The 20,457-nt window shown below is 38.4% G+C and overlaps 1 protein-coding gene across 2 annotated transcripts in view; it reads left to right on the forward strand.

Moving 5' to 3' along the window:
- The first annotated feature begins 2,285 nt into the window (after nt 1-2,285).
- Nucleotides 2,286-20,457, forward strand: part of SEPTIN7 (septin 7) — a 52,343-nt gene continuing 34,171 nt past the window's right edge. For both annotated transcript variants that reach the window (XM_072327848.1, XM_072327849.1), the window contains exon 1: nt 2,286-2,383. In XM_072327848.1, coding sequence (XP_072183949.1) covers nt 2,374-2,383 — 10 coding nt within the window. In that variant the 5' untranslated portion in view covers nt 2,286-2,373. The remainder of the gene's footprint in view (nt 2,384-20,457) is intronic.

Genomic DNA, 20,457 nt, shown 5'->3' on the forward strand with positions numbered 1-20,457 from the left:
AGCTGAAAGTTGCTGTTTAGTCTTGTTTAGCATTTCATTTTCAGATTTCTTAAAACACCATTCCAAATGCGCAGCTCTCTGTAAGGGAGAAGGAAAGGAAATAAGAATAATGTAATCAAACCTGCAGTTATATTTCCTTTGCTTAAGAATAGTTTTAAATATTACCTATGTATTAAGCAAGGGCATGAGCTGTTTCTGGGAAGAATGGCTTACATTAAAAAGTAAATGCAGATTGACAAGTAGAACTGCAAGGAGCGCCTGAATATGATGAGGTATTTTATATCCTTTAGGATAATTAGCGATTACGTATATTTGATAGCTTTTAAGGAGTTGTCCTATTGAGGAACATTTTCATAACTTAAAGAACATCCGAGTAAGTGAGAATTACTATCTCTGAAGCACTGGCTCCTGTTTAGCTTGTTAGAGCATAGCTGATTATACTTCTCACACGTTGTAGTAATAGATTTGAAAAGTAAAACAATCTTTGAAATAATGAAATAAAAAATAAAAAAAAATTCAGAAGTCAAATCTTTTGAAACTTTTCAGCTGAACCTTGTGTCGTACTGAAGGCTGACATGAAACGAAAAGTATCTTAGGATTTCTTGATGACAAAAAGCAAAAATCACACATTTGGAGTACTAACATCAGTTTCTGTGTGTATGCTTGAACTTCAAGCTTTAATACCTAGCTTTAGCAGGCTGTCGCTGTCTTTAAATATTCCTTTCTTATTCTGGATGAATTAATTGAAAGACACTGCCTTTTTAAAAATGGAAAGACAATTATTGTCACTAAACAAGAACTGATAATTGTTTAGTATTAGGATTAAATTGTTTTTGCCTAAGCAGTTCTGTTAAATTCAGCGTCTTCAGATTTACTTCTTATACTGGTGCCTCTACTGGATTTATGTTTTATAGTGATGTAGCCCTCATTGAGAATAATGATTTCTGTGCCAAATGGAGATAGCAGTTATGTCAGTTTAAACAAAATTAATTGACTAGTGCCTTGGGATTGCAAATAAGCTAGTTCTTTCAGCATTACGTGCATTGAAAAAGGGTAGCGTTATTCTCTACTTGCAAGGCATACTTGCTTTAATTAAAGAAAACCATTTTCTTCTGAAGTATAGGAGTTACTACTGTAAACAAAAGTGGTTTTTTTGTTTGTTTGTTTTTGGTTTGTTAGAAAAAACATCCAAATAAATGAATGTACAAATCGAAATCAACCATACTCCTCCCATACAGTCAATTTCTACAGCACTAGTGCCTGTAGTAGATCAGATGTTTGTGTGGGTTTTCATAGAATCTCTGTCCTCTTGAAGCTAGTCTTAGGGGAATTCGAGTTGGCAAACAGTGCTTCAACTCTGGATGTGTGTAACTCTTAAACTGTGAAACTGAAGCAATATCAAGTCGCATTCTGTCATCTTTGGTTGGACATAATCTACTGTTTTAAAGCCATTGTTCCGTGTAAAACACTATCTTGTGTTGATTTCAGTACATAACTATGTCAAAAGTATTTCTGCCTTTTCTGTAAAACAGAACTAAACTGTCATGTCTCAGACCAGTTTCATCATCAAACACATTTCTAGGATTCTACTAGGAGAGTGGTTCAAAAGTAACATGGTTGATGTCTGGAGGATTGCCAGGTCTAGGACAGTGAGGGAGTGGCATTTTAAGTACCTCCATTTTCATTCTTGTGGTGAGAAAGAATAATGGCTAGCATCCAAAATTCTCATCTCTTTTCTTAGTTGGGCAATATTATGAATGACTTTTTTCACAGTAAAAGGCAGCTGAAGTTTTATGTTTGTGAAGGCTTTGTTGTGATGTGTGCTGTATCTTCAAACACTGGGTGTAGATTTACTGCAAAGGGATTAATAAGGGCCTCTAGCTGTGTGATGCATCAAGTTAGTCCCCAGGATATTAGGGCAGTACCACCATGACTCACAAGGATATACTCCTACAACTTGCCTGTGTTTCAAGTGAGTTTTGGAACAAAGTTTTGAATGTTTGTACTTGTACACTATTGTGCTTGCACAGTCATAATGTGGTTATTGTACTTGCTCAAAATTACTGTTAACGCAGCTTTCTGTGCAAGGCACTTCTGCTATCCAGTGGGAAAAACAAATAATTTTTCCTTTTTATTGCTGTAGTAAATTGCACAGTCTTTGATGTACGCAGCTCAGGATGTTGAGAGGTATGATAGACGTTGCCTTTTTTGTTTCTAAGAAAATACAATCCCAGTAAGAAGTTGGAAACTGTTTAAACTTGTCTTTATCTCTTGTCTTAGCAACAGAAGAACCTTGAAGGATATGTGGGGTTTGCAAATCTTCCGAATCAAGTTTACCGGAAGTCCGTGAAGAGAGGATTTGAGTTCACACTCATGGTAGTAGGTAAGTTTCTTTATTCACTGAGCAGTAATTACTGGATGTTGACACAGTTCTTACATTTACATTACCATGTTAAATTTTATTTTGCATGGTCTTTTGAGAAAATAAGCATCTTTGTCTTCTTGACTATTAAATCTAGAGTGTTCAAAAAGAACATGTCTTATACAAGTAGATAAGGAAGAAAATAAAGAATGAGAACTCTACAGTTTATATATATAATCTAAGAAAAAGGCTGTTGTGGGTCTTATCTAAAATATGACATGTGTGTATCACAAAATAGAAGGAATTTGAACTCACGTTTTTATCCGAATAAAAATGGAACTGCTTTTACAGCAGCATGAGAATCTGGGATCCAAATGCCAAGTTAGGTCCTGCCATTTGGCCATATCCAGCATATTCTACATTTCTGTGGCCACAAAGCTGTGGTGCAAAATCAAAGCTTTAATTTAAACAAACCTTTCTAGTTTGTATGGTCGCAATGAAAACCAAATGTAAACAGTGGGTTCCCTATGGACTATGGGCAATTTGAAACTGTAGTTGGTATGGATGAAAAATGCTGGATGTAATAGTTCATTTAGGTGTTATTGATCACCCCAGTTGTTATCTGCTTTGATAGGACATCTTATTTCCCTTTTATTCTCATTTGAGTATTTGTATGGTAGTAGATCATCATTACAGTTTGGTACTGAAGCATATGTGCTAGTTATGTAATTCAATTTTGTCATGCTAATGGTCAAAACAACACAAAATAATTTTGTAATAGCCATCTGTCTCTTTCTTGATGCCTGCCTTTGTCTTTTGTCATTTGGATAGCTTTAATGCTTTGTTTTGTCATCAATACAATGGCCATACTGTGCAGTCATCATCTACATGTTACATAAAAGTACTGTTGACAAAGTCCAGAAACCAAGGTCAAGTTGGTGAATACTTCTAGTTTTCTTCAGATTACAAAGTGAACATGTTTAAAATTTGAGTTTTGTTTTTTTTTTTTTATTATTATTATTATTCTGGTACTAAAATTCCCTTTGTAATCTAGCATCCAACTACATAATTCGTTACAGAAATCTACTGTTTTGAATAAAACACAGTTTTCTGCTCTTGGGAATTGGTGAGTGGGAAGGAAAAACCATCTTCAAGTTTAAGCCGAAATGGGCTGTAATTTGCTCTTCATTGTTTCAGTCTTGCGAGAATCAAGTCACTAAAGCACAAATAATAGATGTATATGAGAACTATAGGAAGTGGGTGAATTTAAATTTGTGTTCTTACCTTTGTCTGCAGTGCAGTCTAATGCAGTTGCATTTAGGGTATCAGTAGAAAACGATGTCCTTTGAGAAGAAAAGTTGGTGGAAAATAAGAATTGACTTGAAAATTTTGATACAATTTTTATGTTTAGTATTGGTTTTGTATATAGTATTAAAACTCAGTTTCATTTGTGAATAAGTTTGTTCCATTGTCTGCAGTCTTACTCAGGGAATTGTCAGTAATTTTCTAAACTTGAATGTTGATTGATTGATTGATTTATTATCATACCTGAAATACAGGTCTGTATTTGGATGTGAGTGTTGGAACCAAATAGTACGTGATCTCTTCATACTTGTATCGTGTGTGTTTATGTGATGGAGTATTTTTGGGTGGGAAATTTCACAGTAACTCGTCTGGTGCTGAAAAGATGCATCCATTTTAAATTTAAATTTTAAATATGAGCATGAGATAAGTTTGCATTTTACTGAATACTTGCTTTTAAATGTTGAACTCTAACGTGCAATTTGATTCTTATGTGATCAGATTTTGATTTTCCTATGTGATCAGATGTGATTTGGACATTGTTAAGTTTAAAACCTTCACGGGACCATTAATTCTGCAGTAGATATATTCTAAAAAGCTAATCAGCATTTCAAATGAAATAAATGCAAATAATGTCAGAAATAGCATTGTAGAATGGACACTAGGAAGTGCCTTTTCTGAGGATAGGATGTTAAGTAGGCAGGAAATAGGCTCTGACAGTTTAAACCCTGATGCATTCAAAAGAAGACATTGAAGTGATGTTTTAAAGCAACTAATTCTACATCTTGCATATTTAAAGTGGAAGAATCGTCAACTTGGTCTCTGTGGGCTCTTTTCTAGTTAACCCCATGTTATCTTGTCAAATATAGATAGTTGTTGAAATGTTTTGAGGGTCCAAGATAATACGTGGTCTGTATGGAATCAAGACTGTAGTCTCTGTATTACTGCTCTTCTTTTTCTTCCATATTGAGGGAAGTACCTGCCAAAGTCAAACTCACAAGAAGACTTCCAGAAGTAACACAACAGTAACTTGTAGCTCACAGTTGAAGAAAATCCTAACTGTAAATTTGTGGTTTTTTGCTTATTGAAGTAATTACAGGGATTTAAGTACCAGGTGTGCTTGTTTTGTTTGATTTTGTTATAGTGTAATGAGAAGTGTGGAACAAATAGGTTTTTTGCTCTTTTTCTTCAAAAGGCTGCATCAGGAAATCCCACTCCACTTGCTCTTGTACAGAAATTATGCTGGTAGCAAATGATTTGAACTGATGTTCAAGAAGATACCAAGTCATAATTTATTCTAGACTCCTTTTTACCTACAGTCTGGGTACGGTGGCTTTTCCTAGAGCAGTGTGCTTTGAGTTAATTTGAGTTTAATGATGCTTTTTAGAGGTTGGACATCCAAGTTTTGTTGGAAAAAACACGCTTGCTCTGCAGTGTGTGCAGAACCCCCTCCAGGCAAATGACTTTACAGAGGACCTTTCTACTCAGTTCCTATTTCTTGTCCAGCTGTTCGGTAGCTTTGACTCTGAAGGCAGTTTTGAATCCTTTCCTGTAGCAAATTGACTGTTTTGTTTTCTAATTGTTGCTTTAGTCTTGTGGATTACCTGTGGATTACAACTTAAAGGAAAATATCATACTGTACTGTGATGGTGTTTTGTTTGTAATTATATGCAAGCACTAAAACGTTTTGGCTTAAACATTGCTTTTTGGCTTGGACTCAAATGGAAAGGCTGTATTTTGCAGGACTTGAAGTTACTTTGGAGAAAAATGCCTTTATTGGTCACCAAAGGAGACTCTGACTGGTTTAATAGTAGTTTTTTTCTGATGATGGGTTGTGTTTTGATTAGAATTACCTTTCTGTTCACTGTATGGTATGGTTTTGTAAGACCAACAAGCGTACCAACTGCCTGAGATACTTATGTGTGCTTGTTCCTTGCTGATGTGATACCCTTCCTTCCCAGCTGTGCCTTATAGGTGGAATAAAAGCCATTCAGTAAATGGCAGGATAGGAAGAACATTAAGTGGAAATATAACATGTGGATTGACAGTACCCCTCTGGAGGATGTTCCTGATTGTCATTGATCTGCCGTGTTATGAAATATTCTTAAATAAGGTTTATATATTGTTTCTTCTACCATATAATCCAAAGTGCGTGTTTGGGTTTTGGTATTGCCTTTCTATTTGACTTCCCGGGAGTTGTGAAGAACTTGCTGAGTATTCAGTTGAGGCATTCTGTCGCCAGGAGACTTCACTGAGGTAAAGAAATAAGAAAAGTCTCTGAAAAATTACTCATCCTAAAAAATGGCTGCATTTAATGTACAAGTTCTGTGGATCCAGCGTTGCAGTGGTGATCCTCCGGAGTGTTAAAAAGGAGTGTTAAATGTAGCTAAGTGCTTTTGCGTAACGAGTGAGACCCCCTGTTCCACCCTGAAGCAAAACATGTTGAACTCAGGAGAACTTGCAGACATAAAAATGAAAGGTGCAGAAAATCAGTGGAGCGTGGTAGGGAGCCAGGGTGTTCCCAGAGATGACACATTCCTTGTTAATCATTCCTGTTGATGGAGTAACGCCTCACTAACTGGTATGTCACTGCTTTTTGTGGAAATAATCAGGGTTTCTTTGGGAAGGGAGAACAGGTGAACTCTGAAGAGCCTTCTGTGGCAAAGAAGGCTGTATTGCTTCAATGTGTGGAAGGTCACTAATCTGAGTTTACTAGCCTGTGTTGCACACTCTTCCACCGAGGTATTTTTAAGTGTGAACTTGAATTGTTCATGCGGCTTGCTTGGTTTTGACTACATCTTGTCTCATCCTCTTTTTTCTTTTGTAGAGCAGTGAAACCCAGACATTTGCAGTGTGTTTGCCCTTCTCACCTCCTCTGCAGTACATTTAATGTTCCTTTTTCAGTGCTATAGTAAGGCCAAAACCTGGTGGAGGAAGAGAAACTTCCTACACCGTATTGTTGCTGAAGGTCAGACTAAATAGATAGGCTTATCTAGAAACCATGACTCTTCAAGTACTCACAAGTTGCTCATAGCACTGTTTTTCTTAATCAATCTGTAGTGGGGAAAAAAAACAAACAAACAACACCCATTTTTAACCAATTTTTGTTAAACTCCTTTTAAGTCTTTCCCTCACTGTGCAATAGCTTAGACTTGCATAAGAGTGCTTATAGACTAGAAGAGCTAAGTAGTGAAACCGATATTTAAAATAATTGCTCTTCAATTCTCGACTTCTTTAACTTAACAATTTCCAACATTGCTTGAAATTGTAGTACTCACTGTGCAGCTTTTAAATAGCCGTTTTTTTGTATTTGCTTTATTAGCTTTTTGGATGCCGTTTTCTGTGAGTAGATTGTGTGAAAACCACCTAAAGCATGGCTTCTCTTCCTGGAACTAAGGGTGGATACAGTTGGTACTTTTGCTTACATTTGTGAGGTATGCATCCATATGACTGCAGAGACCTGATGACTGATTTCAAGAGCTACGTATTATTATAGTAACATTGTTTTGAGAGGTAAGGTGACACCTAAGGGAAGGTTTGATGAAACTCTGCTGGGTGTATTTAAACTGAACTGAATATTTTCTTGCTATGGCAGCATTTCGGTCAGAGCCTGATTTCTGTTGTATTAGTTGTTTGCTTCCTGGCAAGGATTTTGAGAGAACTCCACCCGTGTGGCTGTGAACCCAACGTTTGGCAAACACTACCTGTAACCTGTTTGGCTTTTATTTCCTCAAATAAATGATAATTCATTAAAAATAATCTATCTTTCTTTCCTTCCTCTTCCTCCTTCCTCTTCCTCCTTCCTCTTCCTCCTTCCTCTTCCTCCTTCCTCTTCCTCCTTCCTCTTCCTCCTTCCTCTTCCTCCTTCCTCTTCCTCCTTCCTCTTCCTCCTTCCTCTTCCTCCTTCCTCTTCCTCCTTCCTCTTCCTCCTTCCTCTTCCTCCTTCCTCTTCCTCCTTCCTCTTCCTCCTTCCTCTTCCTCCTTCCTCTTCCTCCTTCCTCTTCCTCCTTCCTCTTCCTCCTTCCTCTTCCTCCTTCCTCTTCCTCCTTCCTCTTCCTCCTTCCTCTTCCTCCTTCCTCTTCCTCCTTCCTCTTCCTCCTTCCTCTTCCTCCTTCCTCTTCCTCCTTCCTCTTCCTCCTTCCTCTTCCTCCTTCCTCTTCCTCCTTCCTCTTCCTCCTTCCTCTTCCTCCTTCCTCTTCCTCCTTCCTCTTCCTCCTTCCTCTTCCTCCTTCCTCTTCCTCCTTCCTCTTCCTCCTTCCTCTTCCTCCTTCCTCTTCCTCCTTCCTCTTCCTCCTTCCTCTTCCTCCTTCCTCTTCCTCCTTCCTCTTCCTCCTTCCTCTTCCTCCTTCCTCTTCCTCCTTCCTCTTCCTCCTTCCTCTTCCTCCTTCCTCTTCCTCCTTCCTCTTCCTCCTTCCTCTTCCTCCTTCCTCTTCCTCCTTCCTCTTCCTCCTTCCTCTTCCTCCTTCCTCTTCCTCCTTCCTCTTCCTCCTTCCTCTTCCTCCTTCCTCTTCCTCCTTCCTCTTCCTCCTTCCTCTTCCTCCTTCCTCTTCCTCCTTCCTCTTCCTCCTTCCTCTTCCTCCTTCCTCTTCCTCCTTCCTCTTCCTCCTTCCTCTTCCTCCTTCCTCTTCCTCCTTCCTCTTCCTCCTTCCTCTTCCTCCTTCCTCTTCCTCCTTCCTCTTCCTCCTTCCTCTTCCTCCTTCCTCTTCCTCCTTCCTCTTCCTCCTTTCTTTCTTTCTTTCTTTCTTTCTTTCTTTCTTTCTTTCTTTCTTTCTTTCTTTCTTTCTTTCTTTCTTTCTTTCTTTCTTTCTTTCTTTCTTTCTTTCTTTCTTTCTTTCTTTCTTTCTTCCTTGCCTTCCTCTTTTCCTGTTTGACGTTTCATTTTCTTGTCAGTCTCGTATCATGTTATGAATTCTTTCACTTCTATCCATATTTAAAATCGGATGCTGATATTTCCTATTACCATACTTCTGTTACGGTGAGATGAGCATTTGAATCTGGTTCTTGTTCCTGTTACTTACAGGTTTTTAAATTACAATCTAACTGAAAAGAATTAAGTGGGGTTTTCTTAGGTTTAACCATCATTGTGTGATGTTCTAGACAAGCTACTGTGGATAACTGGATGTAGTGGTGTTTAGTGTAACAAGGAATCTTAAACATGTCTTAAAGAAAATACCTTACTGGTGGATACGTTTGGCTTCTGAAGTTGTTTCTCAGGTGGCTGACATTTGATTCTACCCTCAAACTCTATCATACAGTCCTGAGCTCTTGTGGTGTGCTGGTAGAGTATGATCTAAATGTTGCCCATCTTGTAAGTAATGATGTGTTAGAATGCTGTGAGGTTAGTATTGTTTCCAGTAGCTTTGGATTATCAGGTGACAGTTATTGGACTGCTTTTGGGGCCATCATTGCCACAAGCCTGGGGAGAGGTTCAAAGCAGAAGTCTTTTTGTTTTCTTCTTTTTTTCTTTTTCTCCTACTACTCCAGAGTAGCCCGTCTCTTCCTGTTGGCTGTGTTAGACTTGCTTACTGTATCAAGAAATGCAGCAAACTTCATGAATGAGTAGGTTAACCTTGTGACCAAAGTGATATTCTTGGATGGAATATTTGTGGTCTAAACTTCCAATTGTAGTAAATCCACAGTGCTCTGTTAAATGTGACTCTTCTTTGTTTTATCTGTGTTTTCCCTTGGGCTAATTTTGCAAGAGCCTGCTCAGATCTTCACTGTGACTCCATTCAAAGCTGTTAGGTTTTGCTCATTTCTCCAGTGGCTGTGTGTAGTGCAGCTATTGCACACATGTTTTTGGTGCTTTCCTATGAATCTTCTGAGCATGTTTACTGACAGGTTAGAGTTTATACCCTACTCTTGACTATAATGATTTTTATTAGTGAGACTCAACATGTCCTCTGAACAATTTCTCTTCTCTTCTGATTTGGTGCTATTGTAGTCTGTTTTCTCTAGTCATTTACTGCAGTATGAAACCTAAGCCATATTATTTAGATTTATCAATGCTTAAAGAAGAGAATGGCTGTTGAAGCTGACTGTAACATCAGATTAATTTTTGTTTGGATTGTTGTTGACTGTTGACCTTTACTTTCCATCCCAGCTTTTCAAGTTGGCTTATTTTATTACTTGTATTGAAAATGCAAATGTGAGAGTTCTTAAACTCCATCTTGAAAAGGTGATGGGTTTCTGTCATGGTGTTAATGTAATATTTATAAAGTGTGTCATGGTGTCATTCAACATACTTCAGGTTTAATAGAAAGAAGAACCTAAGATATTTTTTTTGGGTGGGCCTGACTTACTAATTTCACAAGCAGTATTAACTGAGTGTTTGTCACTGATGAGGCTTTGAGCCAGAAGTTATGCTGGTGACTTATAACAAAAGTTGGAACATGTCAAAGCTAATGCAACACATATCGTTCAGGTATTTCCATGAACAAAATCCAAGTGGTTTTCATGGTGCAGGTGGTTGTCTGGAAAGGCAAAAATAGTCTGTGGTTAGTGGGTGTTAGACTGTTGGCTTTGCTCAGAATGAAAAGAAACACAACTGAAGAACCCAGATAAATGGAACAGGGTAAGGGTAGCAAAGTTGGTTGTGCAGTACCTGGCTGTGTATTGTACTTCGGGCACGTGGAGCTGTGCTGTTTTCTGTTTAAGGTCACTGCTCAGTTGCTTGTAAAGAATCTAAAGCATTCCCAGAGGACTGTAGAACTGTAAGCTGCTGTTCTCTTGTAAATAGCAGTTTTGCAGTCTGAAGTCGTCATCTGCTAGGTTTTGAATTTATAGGCTGATCCTGAATCTCAGGTCTGTTCTCTATAGGTAGATGTAGGCAGCTGAATAATAAATCAGTGTCTGATGGCAGTTGTTGGAATGTTTGTGGAGCATTTTCCACAAGAGACTAGCGAGCGTTGCACTGAAGAACTGTAAAACAAACCACTGAAAAATGCTGAAATACTGATTATCAGTAAGCTGTTGGCAACACTTAATAAGCTGAATGGACACAGACTTAAGCATCAAATGCAAGAATAAGAATAGATTATGTATGTGCACTGGTTATTGTTGCAACCTTCATCTACATTGCCCTTTTTCACTATAGAAATAATGTTTCGTGTTGAAAAACATGTTGGAGAACTGTGTGTTTTAGAAGTAAGTGGAATCCATTGTTTGTTCCATTGTTGTTGCATCTTACTGTAATTGATCTGTTCTTACTTAAGATCTGGGGTTTTAGCTTTTTATATCCTGAACGTTACTCGTCTGTGATACATCAAAACATTCTGTTTCAGTGTAATGGAAAGGTTATCGAGGATCTGCTTTTTGCCAGTCAGAATAACAGTTCACAAGGTTAAATAGCTTTGAACTGTTGTCCCAAATGTAATGGGACGCATATTCTGATGCATCTTACGAATGAGGTGATCTCAAGAATATTCTGAAGTTCTTTTAGTGTGGTTGACCAGTGACACAGTGTTCTAGTGAAGAGCTGGTTGAATTTTCATGTACAAATATCTCCTCAAACACTATGGTAAAAATCTTCATTGCATTCAATTAATATCTGTATTAAACTGTAATCCATTAATTTCCTTTCATGTCTGCATTGTCTTCCCACGAGGAGACTTTGTTTGAGTTTGTCCTGCAGAGTTGAAAGGGAGATACGGATTTTCTGAGTAAACTTTTTTGTTTGTCTTAAGTCAGCAATTCTTTTACCATCTGTTCGTGCCTGGTGAAGGTATGAGAAAGTTTACTGTCTGTTTCCTGTTATTTTTTTTCTTCACTGCTTTCCTTACTGGCTATTCACATTTTCCATTGATAAAGCACATTTTTTCTTTAGAAACTCCCAGAAGATGCTTTGCAACAAATAAGTCTGACAAAGAATCCTTTGAGCAATTCAGGTATTAAATACCCTGCAGTAAAAATAGCATCGTCTCCGTACAGGCGAGTTAGTCTCTGCAGGGGCTCTTCTAAGGCTCTGAGGATGAATTTGCAGTGATCATCAATTTGCTTTGATCTTGCATAATACATGGGTGCTTTTTTTCCTTAACGACCTGTAGAGAGGTTGGAAGCATAAAACACAATATTAGAGTTTAATTGTAATTAGGGATATTTCCCTTCTCAGCTTGTTACAGAATTCCTGGCAACCAAAATGTATCTTAGACTTCTGACTAAAGACTGGAGAAACCTGCAAACGTCTGAAATAGTAATTCAGGTTTGTGGTGAACCTTTCTTCCTTGCTTCCAGCAAGAAATCCAGAGTTAGGGAATGAATGATGTTGCCCTGTAGACATATAGTATGTGGCACTTCTTGCTGAAGATAACTTTGTTAGCGTGATTCTTCTGATAAGAAACAGTCCTGAACAAAATGCTAACCACTTTTTCTGTGTACTCTGTGTGAAGGCAGCTAATGAAGGCATTAGCCTGAGGAAGGAAAAAGAATCCTCTTCTCCCATATCTCATACATGTTTCACAGCACTAGCTTTTGTAGCCAGTTTATGAGCTTTAGGGAAACTGATGATACCAGACCTAGAAGTGCATGATAATCTTGCCTGCATTCTCATCATTGCCTGCTAAACCTTGCCCCTTCCTGTATATAGGTTTCTGGATTGATAAGGATAGCTTTTTCTACTCACTTACTCTATCATGGCCTTACAGATCTTTTCCATTTGTAGCTTATTTCAGTCTGAGGTGTTCAGAGTACACAAGACTTGTTTTTGTACAGTTATTTCAAGGTTATGTTTTGTCTCTTAGTTCTTCCTGAGCTACTGAAGCTAATGAATGCAAACAATTATCACTGCAGGGAAAGGTCTTTGGGTAGTGATTTTGCTTTGAATTTACTTTTCCTACAAAACAGATTGCATTATATCTTAATTCTCATTACTTACTAATTCCATTGGTTTGTTGGTTGTTGGTTTGTTAGCTGGAAAAATTAAACAGTGTCTTTGTCAACGCATAGTTCTTGTTTTGTGCATTTGGATCTTTTTCCCTAATGCGTAATGTTTTTATACTGTTTAATGATGAGGTTTCTCTACTGACTGAACAAATGAATTCTGACTGGATAATCAGTTTAGGTTTTAGTCTTCAGTATCCCTTAAATTGCAGCATATTGGCTCAAATTATCACAGCTTTTCCAGTTTGTTCAGCAAATAAAAGGACGTGGCTTTTATCTTTTATGTATGCTGTGGTTTGAATTGAAGATGGTATTTTTTTTTTCACATTTTTTATTTGACTTCATTTATCTGCTTTGGTTGATAGATGTCAGGTGGCAAGCATTTAAATAACTGAATGAAATAAAACTGACTCAGTCATTGCTTTATGAATTTTGCATGTACTTGGGCTGATTGAGGTTCTACTTAAAAAAATAAGGAACAGCGGCAGTGTTTGTTCTTCAGCTGATAACAAAAGATGCAATCTAATGGTAGTTCTGATGTGAATGAGTCTGCAAAGCTCTTAGACTTTTGTTGATATGAATCATTTTAATAAATGTAATGATTTTTATGTCGTGTTGTGTTCTTTCCTTGCTTGCGTGTTTTTAAGGGGTTAGTTTGGATATATCTTCCTAAGGATAGGTCATCTTCAACTTGCTGAATGGGGAAATAAGTGCTCAGGGCCTACCCTTTAGGTTATGAATAGATGCAGTCTGCATTTTGCCCTGCTTCAGGAGGTATTTCATAGCTTGTTCACATTTCATAGTTGCTGTTGTGCTATTTTTTTTACAGGTGCTCTGTGGAATCAGCCCTTTTCAAGTCCCCCTCTTCCCCAGGTTAAGTGGTTAAAGGCTTAATTAGCATTTTTTTCATCCACAGACCTGGCTGTGAAAACTTCCAGATTTGTTACCCAGTTCATGATAGTAGTGAGCTTTTGTAGTTATTGTTGCTTCTTTTTGCTGTTGTTGCTTTTCATAGAGTGTCTCTTTAATCAGAGATCTGCTTGCTATGTCTGCGGCAGCTGAGGAATAGACCTGTGCTGGGATGTTAGAAGAGAGGCTGTACTTTCTAGAATACATGTCATGTTCTTATAAGCTGCTTGTTTCCTTCAGGTGTGTTTATTTTTCTAACAGCAATGGCTACCAGCATGCATAAGATCAAATCTGAGGCTGGTCATTACTGGCTAACAGTTTGAGAGGCTCTGTCTTCTCTGCAGAGAAGACAACTCACTTTGACATAGTTAAAAATTATGTAGATTGTGGCATCTTTAAGGGAAGTGGGTGTATGTGCCAAATTTAGGTTGTCAGTGCTTGCTATATATTTCTTCTCCTGTGAATTTTCCTTCCTTAAGGTTCCTGTTCTGTGATGTGTGAGAGATTCATGGAGCTCATACCATTATTCTAAGCACGGTCTGTGTGATGGGACCTGACTACCTCAAGAAACGTCACTGGTTGTTGCTGATTTATTTATCTTTTTAATGAACAGAGAAATAAACAGCTGCTGCTTGTCTGGACCCACGGTCACAGTTTGCTACCTAAAATTTTCTTTTTGACTTTTTACATGAAGTGTCTTTATAGCCCAGTTCACCGTAGGTTTGGGTACATTGCTACATTTTGGCTGTCTTTATTGCCCAGCTAAGAAAATAATGCTGTAACTAAAAAAAATCCCTTTCTGTAAATGATCCTGTATAACTTTTCAGTTAAAATGTGTGCAGATGATGTTTGTGCAGCTGAGAATAAAGGTTAAAGACCCTATCTTGTGCATCACTATATGCTCTGCTTGAGCTGTTACATAGCACCACTGCTAAGTACATGCAGCATCCTTTCATGTCCAGAGATCTTGTTTCTGAGGTTTGAGTGAAGCTTGTTGTTGATGTACTTTGGAGCATTTCCAGAAGGTTTTTTATTACTTGGTATTCAAAAACATCTTCAGTTCCTTCCACGTTTTATAACACAGTACTGCACGTGTCAGAACATATGTGTACCTTCAGATTTGTCTGCTTCTAGAAGCAAGCACAAGCTACGGCTCTTGAAGCTATTCTGGGAGAAAGTAAGGACTTGCTATTTCCAGGTGGGAAGGTACTGAGAGGCTGAAAGTATAAGGCAAACAGAAATTCATTGCTGCTTAGTTTTGAGTTGCAGTAGATTTTGGTTTGCAAAAATTATTGTTGAGTTCTCATGGATTAAAAATGTTTTTAAAACAGAATGGACCTGCAGGGTTTCAGTCCTCCACATCTTGCTGGATGGCACCACTTTGAGATCTTCTTTGGAGGTGACTGCAGTCTTTGCTAGTGAGGGAAGTTTTACACACTGAACAAATCAGTTGTTTCCTCTTGAAGGATTAAACTTGTTTTGGGCTTGTCCTTTCTGTAGTCAGCATCATAGATGTGTCAGTGTGTAACTGTTGGATAATGGGAACTTATATTTCCAACTTTTAGGACTTTTGCACATATATAGTGGTCTATTTTTTTTATAGTCTGCATCATGCCATGGATATGCTGGCTATTTCTTTCTAAAGGGCTGTTTGTTTTTTTTCTCCTTAAGGCTTTTTTGAGTAGCCAGATTGGTTTTCTGGCTCAAAAGAAGGTGTTTAGGACAACATTTTGACCTGAAGTCTCCATGTAAATCCATATCTTCTTTTCCTAAATAAGGTTAGCTGCACCCAAAACACCAGAGCCTTCTGGTTTTATAGAGTGCGGTATTGCTGAAAAAATACAAAGGATGCATTGAAGCTATTAACACGTGCTTTGCATTCTCCAGCTCTTCTGAGGCATTTAATTTCATTCTAGAATAGTTTCAGAGGCCTTTATTTTAGACATACAACATTTGCATTTTTTCATCAGCAAAACCTGGATATAGAAGTTGTGCGCAAATCAGCAAAGAATACATTGAATGCTAGGGGGAAAAATGGTCCTAGCAAGGTTCAAGCCTTGCTGAAGTGCAATAAAATTTGACCTTTCTGATTGGTATTGATCTTGTTGTGTAATGCTATTTTCAAAAGGTGTTCTGCTGACTTTATGTATCTTGCTGGCTGCATTTGAGCTTGTGCACAGTAACTGTGACTGTGTTGATAACTGCTCAAGTGTTGTTGAAACTATTCCAACTTCTCTTCAAAGCAGATTTCTTAATATCTCTGTTCTAAGCCTGCTAATCATTAGCCAGTCATTGGTCAGAAATCAAAACTAAGCACTGTTTGTGTATGTTCTGAATAGTGTGGATTAATAGAGCCTTCTGTCATGTTACATACATGTTTTTCTTGGCGTTTTGTTGGAGGATATGTGGAACGTGGTAGTTGTTTAATGTTGATCCTTCTTGGTTAAATGCGCCAGAGCTCTAAAATAGTATTTCTTCTGTTCTTGGGTTTGAGTAGTGCTTTTGGAAAGAGGCAAGTAAATGAATAAGATGAGGGCAGCTTTGGAATTGCACTTGTTTGTAGTTTGAGGCAATTCTTGGTTGTTTTTAGACTTAGGTTAAAGTCATATGCAAGAATATTCTTAAATGCGTTGATTTCTTTTGAAGCCTTAAGAGATCAGGTGCAAAACAACCCAGGTGAAATGATCTATTTGCTAGACCTGTAGTGAGACACTTTTTCTTTTCAAAATGGTGAGGACAGAAACTGTGTTAAGTCTCCTTCCTTACAATCCAGAGGCAGAGTATTCTGTGGCTTATTGCTGTCCAGCCAGGTGTACATAAAACATGTTCAGTAGGTTGTGAGATCTGAGACTGGGGAGTAGGATTGTGGTTGCAAAAATCAGAGGTTTACATTGGCTATTTCAGGTTTGCTTTCTTGGGCAGATTTCCTGCGTAGAGAGTTAAAAGAACTAATTTCCAGTCAATTTGATAGTCAATTGGTTGTTCTAAATAACTACATTCCACCTCCCAGGCCCCAATATTAATAGATATTTTTCAGCTTTGACTCTAAATCTGGCAGCCTTGGTTGGCAAACCACCACTCTGCTTTGGGAGAAAGTCGCACCTCACTCAATGAAAGTTGCTTTATTCTGGGGGCACTGGACAGCACTGCTCTGCTGTAGGTGAAACAGTGCTTCAACACTCCACAGGAGAGAGAGCAAACCAAAAGACCCCTGTAAGGAATCTGGCATCCAAAAGAATTAATACAGAGCTATATGAAATGTAAGGAAAAGGCCACTAGGGGTGTTCTGCTCATTTAGTTGAATAGAAGTGTTTTGTTTTTAACTCACTCCTGCCCCTGGGTGTGAAAAGAAAAACCCTAAAGTTGTGAGGAGAAGAGCAGAAAGGAAGCCTGTTTCCTTCTGGAAATGAAGCATAAAAGCCTGCTTGTGTTGTTGGGTTGTTGATCTAGGAAAAATCATTTAGGTAAGTAAGGCTGGCAGTGATCATGCAAAAGAGCCCCTTGAGACTGGAAGAGTATTCTGCATACAAGTTTTAAAATCAGTACTTTTTGTAGTACAACTTGAGGTTTCAGATGTCTGTGTAAGATAGCAGCCCTGTTTTCCCCATACATTTGTCTGAAATCAGGGAATTTGTTGCCCATACTTGTGGGTGGAAGGCTGCGTGCTCATGCTGGCAGTTATCAGATCCTTTTCTTCTACCCCTCTCCCTGCATAACACTGGGACCTCTTGAAGAGTTTCAAGGAAGGAGCAAAGAGATTAAATATGTCATGTCAGTATACAGACACTCGCTATAGAACTTACATAGGACAGTCTGGCTTTCTGTCTCCAGCTTGTGCTTAGATGTCAAGAGGAGAGTAGCCATTGGATGTGAGGAGAAGCAGGAGCCTGCATCTCTTTTGGAGGGAGCTGTAGTCAAGAAGAGACTCTTCTTGCAGTAATTAGGAAGCTAGCTAGTAAAGATTTTTTTATTTTTATTTTTAATTTCTAGAATTGCTTATCTAGTCAAAAAAAGGAGTATAGCATTGCGGTAGGAGTTGCAGTACTGTGTTGCTGTCTGAGGTTGTGGTGGAAGGTGTTGTGAAACATAACGTGGGTACTAAAAGTAGCAAGTTATGTTCAGTTAGAGCAAGTCTAGTTAGACACTTTAAGACCTTGGTTATCTCTGGAGCAAGTTACCCCTATAATTCATTGTTAGAATACATCGGTGGTTGGTTTTCTTAAATTTGTGCAAGGAAAGAAACATGATGTTTTGGAGGGCGATGGTGACAACCTTGATCTCTTCATTTTACAGTGCAAATGAATTTAGAACAAACTAGAAACAAACAAAACTATAATGCATAATGTAAAGAAGCTTGTTGTGGTTGTCCGTGGTGAGCTTAGTTTTGTAAGCAATTTTCTTGGGACTGCAAAGGGCTTATTTGTCTATTTTATATTAGAGTTCAGTACAGACATTTCTGCTGAAGTCTGAATCTTGCCTGAAACCATTTTCCACAGTTTTCTGATTGATTTCTTTATTGTCTGTAGCACTATTTGACTTCTGGGTGCTGGAGTGGCCTGTGCTGCTTTCTCCTGTGTGACAGCCAGTCTGAGCTCTGTCCTTGCTTACAGAATGGCTGTTCTGCGTGGCTTTAGCACTGGGATGTTCTGTTCAGAGAGCTTTTGAGAATGGAGTTGCTGATAGCTGTACGTATAATCAAGTACAAAAAGTGCCTTGTTTGTTGTAGTAGTGATTTCCATCACTAAATGTCTCTGCTGAATTTGTAAAGGGATTATTTTCTCCCATTTTACAAGGACAGGGTTCTAACCAATGAGCACTTCTAGCCTAAGTATTTAGAAACGGATAGGAAGAATCTAGAATTGCATCTTTTCACATATAGTAGAACTGATGTGAATTCCTGGGCAGCCCTTGTCATGGAATCATAGGATTACTCAGGTTGGAAAAGACCTTAAAGATGGTCAAATCCAACCCCAACCTAACCATGCTACCCTAACTCTTAACAACCTGATGCTAAATCATGTCCCTGAGCACCACATCCAAACGGTTTTTAAACACATCCAGGATGGTGACTCAACACCTCCATGGGGAGCTCATTCTAGTGCTTAACTCTGTTTTTGAAGTTGTTTAACTCATCTAGTTGCCTTTTTATTTTTTAACTTTTATTATTGATGCCAAAGGATTTCTTTGACACAGTTCTTTTTCCACCAACCAGTTGGATGTCGCGAACTGTCTTTTTCTCCTTCCATCGTTTTAAAGTTGGTAGTAATGCAGTCAACATAAAGTTACCACTGGAAAATAAGATCTGCCATTTCCAAGATCCATGGTTCCTTTGCGAGATCTCCCATCAAAACATGGCAAGAGTGTTTAGCTTCACAGAAGTTGATGAATAAAACACTGTACAGAAAGCCACTTTTTAATGTGGTACAAGAGTCGACACTGGACATTTTATTTCAAGATTTGTTTCTTCATTTTGATAGCCTTTCAGTAATTGCACATCTTCATAAACTCTCAAATTTGCATTTCAATGCTGTTCATTTGTCAGGTTTTCTGTTTTCCAAACTGGGTTACTCTGACTGTTAGGAAAATGAGACAAGTGCTTTCCATTGCAAAACCTTGAAGAGTTTTCTTGTGTAATGAAAAACAGAACAAAGTGAAGGGGGAAAAATTAAACTTTGGTTCCATGTGTGTTCAGCCTCTTCTGAACTAGTTTCTTTCCAGAGCTTTTTAAAACTGATTCTGCTTTTGTTCAGAGGCTGGGATTCCTTTTTCATGCCGTTTCTTAATATAACAGACAGTCTTTCAAAGATGCTTGAATGTTCCCATCCAATTGGCATGGGGGGGAAGTGTCTCTTGCGTAAGTAAGACTACAGAAGTAATTATCCATCATTCTGAGTACTTGAAGAGGCATTCAGGCCTCACTGGTATTTATAAAGTGCCATGCTGGTTTTAATTAGGAAAAACTGTCATCCAACAAAAGCAACTGTTTCTTCAGACTTTAGTTCAGATTTTGGCCAGCCTTAAGTCTGTTCTGCTGCTGAAGCAGCTAGTGATGCTTTGTCCAGGTGGGATCAGCTTATGAATCCAGCTGGACACTTCTCTGGGAGCAGCAAGGAAGGGTGGTCTGCGTGACAAAAGGAAATCTCACGTCAACACAAGGAACAGGTAATTCAGAGCTTGGGTTTTTTGTGAAATCCATAACTTTTGGGAGCTCAGGTGTGAGGTACAACCTCTAGCAATGCTTAGCTGCAGTCATGCATCAGATTAATTTTTGTTAACAAGTGAGTACATATGTACTTGCCTTGTTGGTGCCATTGATCCATCCAGTCAGCGTACGATGAAGGCAAGTCTTCTCTGTAAGTCAAACAAAACTTAACGTGCTTTATAAATTACTCATTGTTTAACATAAGAACAAGTGTAGCACATAAGTAGCACGTGTGTAATCTTGGTTTTCTATCAGTGTTGTGTTTAGGATATGATTCAAACAAAGCATGTCAGTTATGGAAATGTCACTTATGTGTATTTACAGGTGATCTTTTTTATTTTTTAATTGAATGGGGAACTTTCTGATGTGTTAAAATGCAAATGTAGGCTGTTGGTCTGCTGCTGTGACCAAGCCTGTGACTGCCTGATTCTGCATCGCTGGCTCTGGGCTGTGTTCTCCCTAGTTCTCAGGTGCTCCAGAAGTCCTCTTTCACATTCAGCCTCCAGAAGACAGGGGGAGCTCACTAAGAGTGAACACACTTAGGCAGGTCTTAGGGTATCACCTTATCAACAGACATATCCATTCTCCTTTCTTCTTCCTAAATGTAAACTCCTGTTTTTAGCTACAAAAGCAGCTCAGTTTTCCTCTGAGTAATTATTAAAGAACTAAATAGCTGTGGTAACAATTTGGAAGCAATAGCAACACAAATTCTTCTTGACATTAAAAAAGGTATTGTTTAGACAGTGCAAGCTGATTCTAGCCTATCTCAACTTACCTATTTCTTCCTGGAAGGAAAAGTACCCAT

Source organism: Excalfactoria chinensis, chromosome 2, assembly GCF_039878825.1.
Source record: "Excalfactoria chinensis isolate bCotChi1 chromosome 2, bCotChi1.hap2, whole genome shotgun sequence".
Taxonomy (NCBI): domain Eukaryota; kingdom Metazoa; phylum Chordata; class Aves; order Galliformes; family Phasianidae; genus Excalfactoria; species Excalfactoria chinensis.